We start from the raw sequence: 14,290 nt of genomic DNA on the forward strand, positions 1-14,290 counted from the left end.
AGGTGTAAACATCTCTTCCTGCTAGAACCTAGTAAATGTGTGAGGAGAAGACCAGGTGGCAGCCTGACAGACTTGAACAGAAGCTTGATGCTGAATAGCCCAGCAAGCTGACACACCTAGTGAAATAGGCTTTAACCAAGTAATGCCCTGTACACACGGTCGGACTTTCCGACGGAAAATGTGCGATTGGATCGCGTTGTTGGAAAATCGGATAGTGTGTGGGCTCCATCTGACTTTTTCCGTCGGAATTGCCGACACACAAACTTTGAGAGCAGGATCTAAAATTTTCACACAACAAAATTGATTGCATAAATTCCGATCATGTGTAGACAAAGTGCCATGCATGCTCAGAATAAACTAAGACGAAAGCTATTGTCCCATCCTGTCGTACGCGTTCTACGTCACCTCGTTCAGAACGATCCAATTTTCCGACAACTTTGTGCGACCGTGTGTATGCAACACAAGTTTTGGACAAAATCAGTCTGAAAAAAATCAGACGGATTTTGTGGTGGGAATGTCCGACCGTGTGTACAGGGCATATGGGGAAACCTTTTCCTTGATCTTACAGGCCTGGTAAACAAGCTGATTAAACCACCTACAAATAATGGCTTGAGAAGAAGTTTAACCATTTTCAAGGTCCCTTGTGTAGAACTAAGGGAATTAGACTGTCTAAATGAAGCTGTAGACCTCAGATAAATGTGAATTTCATGGTTTGGATGAACCTTCGACTTGGAATGATTAGGAAAAATAAGATGGTAACACAATGGCCAAATTGAGCTTAAACAAAAAAAAACAATCTTGGGTAAGAAAGAAGACCAAGGCCTCAGCAACACCTTTTTCCTGGATGAAGATATGGGAAGAGTTTGTTGTAGGAAAGAGCAGCCAACATGAAGCTCGAGTGCAGAGGTAAACGAGTAGACTACCATGCACTTAAGGCGTAACAAGGGAATCTCTTGTAGAGGATCAAAAGGAGAATACTGCATAACAGACAAGCTCAAAACTGTGAAGAAGGGGAGCTGCACAGGCAGAACAATTTCTTATGACACCCTAAACAAAGACTTTGCCCAAGGAATGAGAATAGGTGTAGGCACCATGACGTACTGTCAGGGATGAAACTTTCATGCCTCATCCCAGGAAAGAAAGCGTTCCATGATTGGTTGGACACTTTCTTGGAAGTCGACTTCCTAGCCTTGAGGAGAGTAGGGAATATTGAGACAGGAATACCCCTATCCTCCAGGTCTTAGGCTTTAACTTCCAGGCCATTAAAGCCAGTGACTGTAAAGCAGAATGGAAGATTAGACCCTACAACTGCAAATCTAGAGCAGACCCATGGTTCACCTGCCAATCGATTTACAATGTCCATATACCACATTTTTCTTGGTTAGGCAGAACAGGTAAGGAAGGAGTTGTGGAGGGAAAGCATTAATCGGGGAAAAATTACCCCAAAGGGCATCTACTGCAAACATCTAAGGATTCCTGGTGCACACAAATCTGTCCAGTTTGTTATTGAATCTCAAAACCAAACGGTCCACAATCGGTGTGCGCACAGACAAACCTCTGTCAACACCTCTGGGTGAACAGTCCATTCTTCCGAATTTGCTGACGGCTGAGAAAATCCACCTAATTATCCATGGCAAAGGATGCAGAAATGTGAATATCTGGCTAAGACAAGATGAAGTCGGAATTCTTCCTGAGCAACGTGACGACTTTCTCCTTAATGGTTGATGTATACTACATTCATAGAATTTTCTGACTGCTAGCCCCTGAAGGTAGACAGACCGATTTAGGAGAGCTAGCCAAATCGCTCAAAGTTCAAGGATGTTGATTGGCATCCTCTGCTACTAATATCAAATTTCCTGAACGGTGAGGTTTTCCGGAACACCTCCCCAGCCCAAAAGGCTAACATCTGTCATCAAGCGCTTCTACTTCATTAAAAAGGAATGATTTTCTGGTGTCTTTGTAGATATTCACCATTCCAGAGTCAATCTGGTCTTGGGAGTGAGATACATTGCTGTATCCAAGGTCTCCTGCTGTGTGACTCCTACTGACAGGATATTGAGTTTCAGAGCTTTGGAGTGAAACTGCGCATAGGGAACCATATCAAAAGTGGCTAACATTTTTTCCCAGCACCTCGATGCAGGTCCAAATCGAGGAGCTTTTTCCAAGTCATCTTCCAGGATGGCTTACAGAGAGATGAAGCTAAGAGGGCTATCTGGCTGAAGTCCTAGGGGGGAGAATAGTGTCAAAGGCCAAGCTCTGTTCCCTCCTCTTTAATGGAGATTTGAAAGGGTTTCCTTTCCCCAAAAAACAACAGCAAAAAATAATTTTTCATCCCTTCCAGAGATCAGGTGAAAGGAACTATCATCAGGGGGGGCAAAATATAGCATAACAAGGGTTTTGCAGCCACGCAAGACCAGAAAAGAGGGTGGCAATACAGGAGGGGAAGGGGCAAAGGTCAGCCATGTGGGAGGAAGGTTGGGGTCATTCCTCCCACAGTGGCAGACCATTTCCAGCAGCAGCTTTATCCTGGATCTGATAAAATCGGGGTACAGGACAGAGCTCTTGGGCTTCCCCCCTCAAAAATTTCACACAATTCTCCCAAAAGACGTGTAGAAACCAACAGCTACAGAGTATGCTGGAGGAGAAGGTGATAAGCTTCACCCCCCCCCCCCCCAACCCTAAGAAAAGGGGGGTTTTATGCTCACTTTTTTTTGATTAAAAAAGCCATCAGGAAAATTTTGACTCATTTTGAACCTGAAGCAAGTGAACATGTACGCAAGGTATGAACGATTCAAAATGGAGTCAATTTACACCACTAGAGATTTGTTAACCCCTGGGGTCTTCGTGGTCTCATTGGACCTAAGAGACGCCTATCTTCATGTCCCCATTCGAAAGGAGTCCAGGCAGTTTCTCAGGTTTGCAGTGAAGAAGGGGTTCAAGAATCTCTATTTTCAATTCAATGCTCTGCCCTACGGATTGGTGTCAGCACCACACATCTTCACGAAGATTCTGACAGAAGCTCTGTGGACCCTGAGATTGGAGGGAATTCATATAATTCCCTACCTGGACGACCTGCTGATCTTGGCAGATGAAGTGAAACAGAACTTGGGCAGAACTATCAGACACCTTCAGCAGCTGCGGTGGCTGGTAAATCAGGAGAAGTCACAGTTGGTACCTATTCAAAGTATAGTATTCCTAGGATACTTGATAGACTTGACAACTTTGTACATGCACAGAGGGTGCTCACCTCTGTGATTATTCGGAGACCTCAGTTCAAAGTATAATGAGGGTTCTTGGTTTGATGACAGCAACCATCCCAGGAGCCCAGTGGGCACAATTCCATACTCGAGCACTGCAGGCATTCATGCTTTCTGTCTGGGATGGAGGAAGGAATCTCTTCAGAGGCAGACAGGGATCCAGTAGGAAGTAAAACTGTCAATAGAGTGGTGTTTGATCCCTGCAAATCTCTCAGCAAGTCGACTTTGGTCCCAACACAGCCCTCTGGTGGTCACCATGGACACCAGCGGTCAGGGGTGGGGAGCCCATTCGGGCATACAGATCGCCCAAGGGGTCTGGAACCGGCAGGAAGCCAGCCTCTCCTCCAATGCAAGGGAGCTGAGAGCAGTTCTAAAGGCTCTAGTAGCCTTTGGTCCGACTCTGAGGGGAAGATGCATGCAGACCCTTTCAGACAATATTACCACAGTAAGTTACATCAACAAGCAGGGAGGTACAAGAGTCCCGGTTCTTATGAGGATAGCAGACAAGATCCTTCAATGGGCAGAGGCAAATCTTTTATCACTGTCTTCAATTCACATAAAAGGGGAATTAAATACTCTGGCAGATATCCTGAGCAGGGAGATTCAGTCTCAGATAGAATGGTGCTCGATTCAAACAGATAGTGCAGAAGTGGGGAATCCCACAGATAGACCTGCTCGATAACAGAGTGTCAGGAGCCATGATCCTGGCGGTCCTAGATTTCCTCCAAGCCGGAGCAGATCTAAATCTGGCAGTCAGTACCCTTAAAGTGCAGGTATCATCTCTGTCTAGCTTTTTAAATCGAAGACTGTCAGAAGAGCCATTGGTCAAGAGATTTCTGGCATCCATCAGCCGTAAACGGGTCCCCAAGTCAAGGAGGTTCCCTCCCTGGGACATATCTACTGTGTTGCAAAGTCTTTGTTAAACACCGTTTGAGCCAACAGACGAACTGCCCATAAAGCTCTTAACCTTGAAAACAGTGGTTTTGATGGCCCTAGTCTCCGCTAGGAGGGTTGGTGAGATACAGGCGCTTTCAGCGATTGAGCCCTTCTGCATTATCCTGCAAGACAAGATTATCCTCCTCGCTGGACCCGGCATTTCTCCCCAAAGTACAATCCTAAAAGTCCAAAGTTCAATCCTAAAAATGACAAGGAGGCAGGATTTAATAAGATAGATGTCAGGAGATGCTTGATCACGTACATAGAGCGCACCAAGGAATGGCGACGTTCCACCAGCCTGTTTGTGTTGTTTGCTGGTTCAAATAGGGGTAAAAGGGCATCTAATGTCACGTACACACTATCAAATAATCCGGCAGAAAAGGACTCGAGTTCAAAAGTCCGGCGGACTTAGAAAGTACTTTTTGTCCGCCGGACTCGCAGTTTGGCGGACAATACGGCCGCGTGTGTGCTAGTCCGCCGTACTTTTGAAATGAACAGACTTTTCACGCACAGAGAAAAGTCTGTTCATTTTGAGCACGCCCCTAAGTAGCCGGGACTAGGGCTTGTCCAGCAGACTATACGGCGGATAGTCCGGCAGACCTATTCCGCTGGAAAAGTCCCATGTGTGGGCTGGTCCAATCGTTCGGACAGTCCGGCGGACTTTACGGCGGAAGTCCGCCAGACAGTCTGATCGTGTGTACGCAGCATAAATATAATATTGCAAGGTAGATCGCGGAGGCATACAAAGCAGCATCCCGGACACCTCCGTTAGGAATAAATGCTCATTCTACAAGAGCGGTTTCTACTTCTTGGGCTGAAAGGGCAGGAGCATCTCCCCTCCAGAAGTTGCAAGGCCCCCAACCTGGTCCAGGTTCCAGACGTTCGTAAAGCATTACAGACTGGATCTGCTTACCGGTCTTTCGGCAGGAAAGTGCTGCAGGCTGTGGTCCCACCCTGATCAGGTAGTCCTATTTTGTCCTCTCTGTAAGCCGTCCTGGAAGATGACTTGGAAAAAGTGTTATTACCTGTTAACTACCTTTTCCAGGAATCTTCCAGGATGGCGTCAGTTCCCTCCCTTTTTTGTTGGTGATTAGCAAGGTAAAGCATAGAGTAAAGCTATGCTAATGAAGGTTTAATGATTGCTTATTGAAGCCTTTGGTTATTTGTTAATACTGAGGGGCTAATACATGTGTGCTGCTTTTATGATGTGGATCATGTGTTTCCTGTGCTAGGTGGGAGGAGCCTATCTCTCTGTAAGCCGCCCTGGAAGATTCTTGGAAAAAGTAGTTAAGAGGTAATAACACCGTTTTTAATAACCCAGAGGCAGAAAGACAGGCTTTTCTTTGGAGGAAGCAGCACTTTAGCCTCTGCTGTGGGCAGTACTAAACCAAAGTACTCCAATCCTAATTTCTGAAGGTTCAGCACGCATCTGAACTTCTCCAGGACACTGACTGGTGTGACAGGGTTCAGGAAAACTGTTGCTTGCTGCACTATTGTGGTGGCAATTAGGAACACTGGGGGGATTTATTAAAATGGCAACACTCAGAATCTGGTTCAACTGTGAATAGCAACCAGTCAGCTTGTTCAATTAAGCTTTGACAATAAAACCTGGAAGCTGACTGTTTTTTATGTAGAGCTGCACCAGTTTTAGTAAATCCCCCTCCACTGATTCTGGTGACACCATGACTGGTGTGGTGGTGATGGGCTGCACTATTAGGGCTCAGACACACATGAGGTTGCTCTGCTTCACAGCTATGGCAGAGATTTATCTCCTGTAAGCCAGTGGCTTGTGACCCATTCAAGTGAATAGGGGAGCTTGTGCAAGGTCCCAGATGGCGAGGAGGCGATATAACGCCTCAGCTCCTGGCAAATGCTCTTTGAAGAGTTCTTATGGTGGCTTGTGTGGCAGTGATCAGGGACACTAACTGGTAGCATTGGTCTGGTGACATAATACCACTGTGGCAGTGATCAAAACCAATGCAGTGACATCAGAGCAAATAGGCATTGTACTGTACATGATCACTGCAACAGAAGTACAATGTCACCATAAGGACACTGCATTTCTTCTGGTGAAAGTATGAAAATGTTTTTTTTTTTTTTTTTTTTTTTTTTTTAACATATCCTCACCAGAACATTGTAGTGTCACCGTAGGTAGTGACTCTACTGCTCTGTGGGATCTTTTTTTTTTTTTTATTACAGATTACTCACAGTGTAAGCAATTGTTAATGCTGTTAAATGCTTTCATTAATTCAGCCTTTATTTACTACTGTTATGGGTCACATGGTACAGGGCCAATTGTATTGCAGGTGTACCCCAATCTGTGATCTGCTGTGTCTGAGCGACACCACTCACAGTCTGTCTAGAGTTGGAGCATTTACAGGTACATAATCCCAGAACGGTGCTTGTCCTGTCCTGTTGTATATGTACAGTGGCCAGGCAGGAAGTGGTTAAAATACCAGCACTATCAGTCCGGGTTCACATATGTGCGAAAGGGATGCAGTTTTAACCACATCCAATTTGCATGAGGTGAATGTGACCGACTCTCAATGAAGCAGGTTCACAAATGTATGGGACGGCCACGGTGTGGTTTCCAAAAGAGTTCTGTGGGCTTTTGGGTCCGGTTCAGGTGTGCATTCAGGCAAAAATCTGCAGCTGAACTGGTGAACAGAAATGCACCAGACCCCGGGCTGCAAACTGCATCCGCACATATGTGAATATGGCCTCAGGGTCTTATTCAAGTATAAAATAGCCAGGTCAAAAACTGGAGAACCCCATTTTTTTGTAGAACTTTTTCCTCTAAGATGAGAGAAATGCTTTGGTGGTGAAAACACCTGCACTTGAGCATCTATAACTTCTTGTGGGTGAGGGTGCACTGGAAAAAAACTTAGGATCTTTTGGCAGCTACCAGGACACAAAACAAGTGACGTTGGTGGAGGATTCTGGCAGCGGCAGCAGCTTAAGGTTAGTGCATACCACATCCGCCAGGAAACCCATCTTGGTCTTCTGTCTGAACTAGACCTGGACCCTGATATTTTTCTTGCAAGGACTAATCCAGAGGAATTCTGATTCTCACAGCTAAACAGCTACTGCCTCTTCCTCATTCCCAGGAATTTCCTTAGATGCCATGCTCAAAAGGGGAGGAGTAGAAGGAGAGTGCCTATGTTTGCATCACAAACCATTGCGAAGCCCTGCGAGCTTATATTGCTGCAGAAAATTCCCCCCTTAAAACAAAGGCAGTGGAGGATTGTGCCCCTGAAACAGTGGTATTACCAGTTAAGGGCAGGGATTCGGAACTAAGCTGAATCTTTGAGAGAGCCATTGCAGGTCAAATGGCGTAGTAGGTCTACCTGATTAAGGGGTTTGGAGCCCACCCCATTGCCCACTTCTCTGCCTGTTTGAAGCCATTGCTTGCTGAGAGGAGGCACTCCAGGCAGTACAACTTTGCTCCTTGAATGTGGCCCAACGATTGTCCCAGCTGTAAATAATACTCAGAGTGCACTATACACCAGATTGTTCAGGATGGGAGTGAGACCGGACTCCAATTGCCCTATGTGTGTGAGAGATCATGGGGTTCTAATACATCTGCTCTGGAGGTGCCCCAAACTACATTTGTTCTGGACAGGAGTACTATCCAACATTAACAGAGTTTACCAGGTTACCATACCAATAGACCAGAAACCATTTATACTGGGGATATTAGACAACATTCCTATGGGTGACAACTTCAGACAGGCCATAGCCAGGGCCCTGTTTCAGGCTTGCAAGCTGATCCTTAGACATTGGAAGGTGGTTGAACCTTCAACGTTAAAGGAATGGATTGTCCAGATGGGAGACACCATACGGTTAGAGAAATACATCTTCCAACATGGAGGCCGCCCGGGAAAGAAACAAACTGTGGGCACCCTGGTTGGATACCCCCGGCCTCTCCCCAGTTGATCTTGTAATGGATAGACTGTTGAGGTAAACTTCATGGATGGGAAAGCGGGGGACACACTCTGAGGGTGGAGAACGGAAAGCGTTTACACCATAAAAATTAGAGTACAGTGCTGACGCATATATAATCAATTCCTGTTGAAGAACTACATGAATTGCATACTGTGAGGTGGTATTGGATGCTAAGTTTAATCTATGTATATACTTCTGGCAATGGTAATTGAAATGCATGCAATGGGATCCCTAACAGTGCAAAAAAACAAATATGTGAAAATAGATATTGTGCAAAAAACTAAAAATGTGTGCAAAAATGCAAATATTCTGTGAGGAATAACAGTGTTGTGCCAAACGTGATGGTCTTGCACAACAAACCACTGATATATTCTTATAGGGTAAATGGCAGTTCCAAATATTGTGCAAAAGAGCAAAAATGTGCAAAGAATATACTGTGCAGTAAACAATGTGCAAAGACGCTGTCCAAGCATAGGGGAAGACCACATATTGTACAAAAATCATGTGACGATAAATGCAGTGAATTCTGCGATAAATGCTATGCCAAAAGCGCAATAATCATGAACAGTTTCATGAAAAGTGAATTTTTTTTATATATTTTTGGGGAATATTTATTATAGCAAAAAGTAAAAAAGAATGCGTTTTTTTTTCAAAATTGTCGTTCTTTTTTTGTTTATAGCGCAAAAGATAAAAATCGCACGTGTGCTCAAATACCACCAAAAGAAAGCTCTATTTGTGGGAAAAAGGACGTAAATTTTGTTTGGGAGTTACGTCGCACAACCAGGCAATTGTCAGTTAAAATGAGGCAGTGCTGAATCGCGCACAAAGTGCTCTGGTCAGGAAGTGGCTAAATACCACCAAAAGAAAGCTCTATTTATGTGAAAAAAAATGATAAAAATGTTCATACGAGTACAGTGTTGCACATGCAATTGTCATTACCTATTGCGACAGCACTGAAAACGGAAAATTGGCCTGGGCAGGAAGGGTGTAAAAGTGCCCAGTAGGCAAGTGATTAAATATAATTTTGTGTGTATCTGTACAGATGCTTGCTAGAGCTCAGGTATATATTTTCATGTGGCCCTTTTACCCACCTTCAAGGCCAGTTCACACCAGAAATCTGTGCGGAAAACACACGTGTCCCACACTGATCAAAATGCACTGCACTTGCAATCTGCAGCAGATGTCAGGGCGATTCTAACAACATCCAAAACGCAGGTTGCAAATGCAGTGCATTTGCCTGCACTGGATTGCATGGTACAGAACTACCATGCAATCCACTTTCTCTGCATTTTTTAAAGTAGTGCATGCACTACTTTTGCTGCAGTCCGGGGCTGAAATCGCACTGCACCAGAGTTGCGTTCCTGTGTGATCCATGGTGTGAATCCCTTGAGTCCCATATGTTTAAACAAAGGAGGTATTAAAAGCAATAATTGTTGATATGATTATTACTCAATAATGCTCAAGACTTAAAGGAGGGTATAAGCAAAACTGTGTTATGGCCCCGAAATTATGGCTTTTCTTTCTTTTTTTTTTACTATTTATTATTTTATTTTAGTTTGTGTTATAATTTTTACTTATTAACATTCATTTATGTTAAACATCCATCATTCTTCTTTACTTGCCTGTATGGTGTCTTGCTCAATAGATGTTATGGTTTACATGACGAGCAATAACACGTTGAAATAACTTTGTTGTGTTATAGTACAACACCTCTATGGTGGATGTATATACCATATGCATCAATAAGTGACATCCGCTTTGGAGCCTTACGAACTTGATGGTGATGCTTAACATTGCGGGATAGAGATTGCCGAACCAGGGGAAGGTGGAGGTTTTCCCTCACTAGGCACAGCGAGTACCCACTAGGGGTGCCGGAGGGGAAGCCTCCTCTTCATAATGGGGAAATTATTGAACACACGGATGGTTCATGTAGGCCCCCTGACTACTGAATTTGTCGGGCACTGTGATGCAGAACTGTCTTTTCTGTTTTCTCTTTATCATACACATAGGGTGACCTATGTTGTTATACACTGTAAACCGAAATGTTGTATCTGTGTATGTATATACATATCTTCATGTTAAATCTCAATAAAAACTTATTGCAATGAAAAGCAATAATTGTAATGAATAAAAAAAAATTGAAAACTCGTCTAGGAAAATATACCTGTTAAGAAGGATTGTGGATTAAAAAATCCAGAAAGCCAGACGACTGCTGGTAACACCAAATCTTGTGTCCACATATCCAGTTCACGACATCGCAGAAGAAGATCGTTAACCCTAGGAATTATATATTATAATTGTTAAAGCATGAACTAAAAATCAGACTTGTTCCGACAATACATATTAAGTGGAAGGTTTTTTTGTGCAATATACATTTTCTTTTTTGCCCATTGAGGGACACATGTTCAGATATTGTTGGGTTTTTTGGACACTGGCAAACAGAAAAATCATAAGTCAGCCTCTGTATAACCCCTTTTAAAACCAAGTATGCATTTTTTGACAGTGTTCCTCAGCTTTGCTAAAAAAAAAAGTCTATCGTTTTGTTAGCCTTTTTTTTTTTCATCATGGATTCATCATGGATTCTTCTTTTAACGCTACACCACTTTTTAAGCTGGTCTCAATAGCAGGTCTGGATTAGCATTTCTTTAACATTAGCATCGGAGGATGTACCTACCGATAGGCCCCACTACACTGGATGGATGGATCATCGGCTGGATTGATTGTAGCATGCAGGGAAGGGAGTTTAACAGGTAGCCACTTAAACTACGTAGGGGGTTCTTTACTGTAAGAGCGGCAAAAATGTGGAATTCCCTTCCACTGGTGGTGGTCTCAGCGAGGGGCATCGAAGGTTTAAAAAAACTATTAGATAAGCACCTGAACGACTGCATCATCCAGAGATATACAATGTAATACTGACATATAATTACACACATAGGTTGGACTTGTGTCTTTTTTCAACCTCACCTACTATGTAACTATGCATTCTCTACACCATTCAGCTTGGAGGAAACATCATCCTGCTCCTGAACACATGTAGATCTACGATCTATTCCACTGCCCGCCTACAGTGACCTGGTCATCTCCGGCTACCTAAAACCCTTACCAGAACCAACTGCCTGAGTTTGTCTCACTTTGGACCTTGTTGTATTACCGCTACACTGTAGCCATAGAAGACATTCCTGTAGACATAGACGGAGCAGTCCTGCTACCAAGAGTAACCTTAGTCCATACTCCCCTAATTGTTTTGTGGGCTTACCTGTTATTCCAAGAAAGATCCATAGGTTATAATCTAGAACCTGAGACCCCTATTGTTATAGGGTTGTCAGCATCGGAATCATTTTTAGCTTTGTTGGGCGAGTCCTCCCTAATGTCCACAAAGTCCTCTATGCCTACTCAGCTACCAAGGCATTCAAGCTCCCAGGCTCTAGTGCCATCGCCCCACAAAGTCCATCTTTGACCCTTCCAAGGCCCTTAATCTTGCTGGGCTTGTGACCCAATACAATCCCTGAGTTGGAAGCATGCCTGAACTTTTCCCCTTTGAGATAGAGTATATCAACTAGTGGTCTGTTCCACCGTAGAGACACCAGTGATACACCTTCACACGAAGACCACTAAATTGCTTAAGACTGCTCACCTTTTGGGATCCTACTGACAATCAGTTGGAATCCCTTCATAAATCCCAGCCTGAATTGACTGGTTTACCCTCTGTCTCATTTTTGTGGTGACTTGTCAAAATGGATGAATTCCTTTAAAAAGGATCCACAAAATAATTTTAGTTTTTTGACTCAATAAATGTCTTTATTACATATGTAACCATTATTCTTGTAGATGCACAAAAGGTGTGGAGGAAGCACGTCAATCTGTATAACGCCAATTACTTTATACATTAGAAAAGATATGTGCATGTGACATGAAATTTGATACTGAAATCTGTTTCAAATCTAATTAATAAAAATTAAAATATATTGTATGTACTCATTATGGAGGGAAATGCAAAGTCCCATTACTCTCTCTCCCCTCATGTCTTCCTATTGGGGGGTGGGGGTTATTTTCTAATATAAGGGATAGTATCCCTGAGAGAGAATATAAATGTGTATGATTAGAGGGTCCCACCATTATTATTATTACTACTTATTTAAAGGGACTTCTGCACAACTAGGGTTGATCCTCATTTCCTAAAATCGATGGAAAACAAATCTCTGGAGCCTTATGCTTCAGTTGTAATGGCTTTTTACAGGCATTTAAATGTGTGACTGGCAAGGGACTCATATCCATACAGATGTGCTGAGCTCTCTGGCTTAGTGCATAGGGCACTGACATCGCAGCCAAAAAGTTTAGACTTTTCATTTGTCCTTCAAAAAACATAGCTTTGCTAACCCCCTGACCATAACAACATGATCAACAATGCCACAGGTGGATAGAGTGCACTCCTACCTTAAAGTAGGTCAAAGGAGGGGTCTAAGGACTTTTACCTCTCTCCATCTATTTTGTGCTGCAGGTACTCGCAGGCCTTCAGAGCCTGATGCCCACTCTGCCTGTAGAGCTTGCAACCAGAGATAAACACCACCGAACAGCCTTCTGCATGAAGGTGCACCCCCTATTTCTAATTTGGGAATTGTGTGTTTTTTTTCAGAACAGGACACTCCCTTTAGTCCACAGACTAGCCCCTTGTCCTTCGCATCACTTTCTGTGATTTCTCATCTTTCAGCTTCTGTTGCCTGAAACCCATTACTCATTTCGAAATGAAGACTTTAGTTTTGAAGTTGTACATTTCCCAAACTCTTTTGAGGAACATCTGTACCACAAAAGTGAGGGAAGAACAATTGCCCTACCGTCACACCTGTTATCTCAAGAAGTTTAGCAAGTTGATCGATCAACATTTAAATCCTTTTACATATGCAAACTTCATCTAGTGACAGCAAATTTCAAGGTACTTGTGCCATCTGAGCACTTCCTTTCAATTTGCCATTGTTCCTTAGCTCAGTATCAAAAATGACACCGTATTAACCAGGGAAGATCAAAACCTGAATTGTTCTATCCCAAGGGATTAACCCTTTTAGACAGTTATTAAGCTATACTGTTAACATGGTGAGTGGCTTGCTAAACTTCTTGAGAGAACAGGTGTGACTGTAGGACAATTGTTCTTCCCTCACTTTTGTGGCACAGACGTTCCCCATTGGACCTCTTGGCGGTTCTTGGGGATTACCTGGAACCGTGACCATTCTGAAAGTTTAAAAAAAAGGTGCTACAAAAGCTCCGGAAGAAGCCACGTTTATGGTGAAACATGATGAGGCAACCATTCTTTTGTACTGTGACCACTGGGCTGTTTTTGCCCTAACTGTAAAAGTAGTTTTGTACTGTTTAAGTAATAATACATTTTCTATTTTTTGTACAATTGATTTCTGATTTTCATGCACCTCAAAATTCCACTCTCTGCTCTTTGGACATATATTCTCTTGTCATATCATCTGCTGCCTTGTTTCTCTGCTACCTGTATGAGTCACCTGTGTCAAGTTTTCCTAACAACAAGATAGTGTTTTGTTTGTATTTACGTGAAATGTGCTGTTTTGTTCCCCTGTGCAGGCCCATTTTGCCTTTCTTTTCTCCAGGCCTGTATTTTGGCATTCTCTTACTTAATAAAAACTATTGTACCAGAAAGAGAGATCTATAGGGTCAAATCATTCCCAATAGAAAAATCTCAGAAAGAATGCTGTCCTGAAAATTGTTGTCCAGATTCTGCTAATTTTGCGAACACTAATAAAAAACAGCCAAAGGCCAAACGCTGCGCCAGAGAAGGGATATGAATGTCAAAAAAATAAAAATAATTCAGTCGGTAGAGCAGCCAGCACTTTGAGTTTTAGAATTAAAGAAAACCCCTAAATTAGTGACAAATAAAAAATAAGTGCAGCGCTAAGTGATAAAACAATAGTGAAAAATGTACATAAATAATAATATATCAAGAAATATGCTGGATTAACCCCCCTGACGGTCTTCCCGAGTCTGGCTCGGAGTGGAATTTTTGTACCATTAGCGGTAACCCCGAGCCAGACTCAGGACTGCATCGCTGGATCCAGGAGGAGGTTTACTTACCTTCTCCCTCGGATCCAGCGTTGTCTCCCCACTGTACGAGCGAGCCGTGTCTCGCTCGATCT

At 43.2% G+C, this 14,290-nt stretch overlaps 1 protein-coding gene across 1 annotated transcript in view; it reads right to left on the bottom strand.

Moving 5' to 3' along the window:
- Nucleotides 1-14,290, bottom strand: part of DNAH11 (dynein axonemal heavy chain 11) — a 404,290-nt gene that overhangs the window by 2,267 nt on the left and 387,733 nt on the right. Inside the window, exon 81 of the mRNA XM_077491239.1 lies at nt 10,303-10,415. Within this exon, the coding sequence (XP_077347365.1) occupies nt 10,303-10,415 (113 nt within the window). The remainder of the gene's footprint in view (nt 1-10,302; nt 10,416-14,290) is intronic.

The sequence above is a fragment of the Lithobates pipiens genome, unplaced genomic scaffold (assembly GCF_037356315.1).
Source record: "Lithobates pipiens isolate NorthernLeopardFrog02 unplaced genomic scaffold, aLitPip1_a1.2 Scaffold_19, whole genome shotgun sequence".
NCBI classification, from domain to species: domain Eukaryota; kingdom Metazoa; phylum Chordata; class Amphibia; order Anura; family Ranidae; genus Lithobates; species Lithobates pipiens.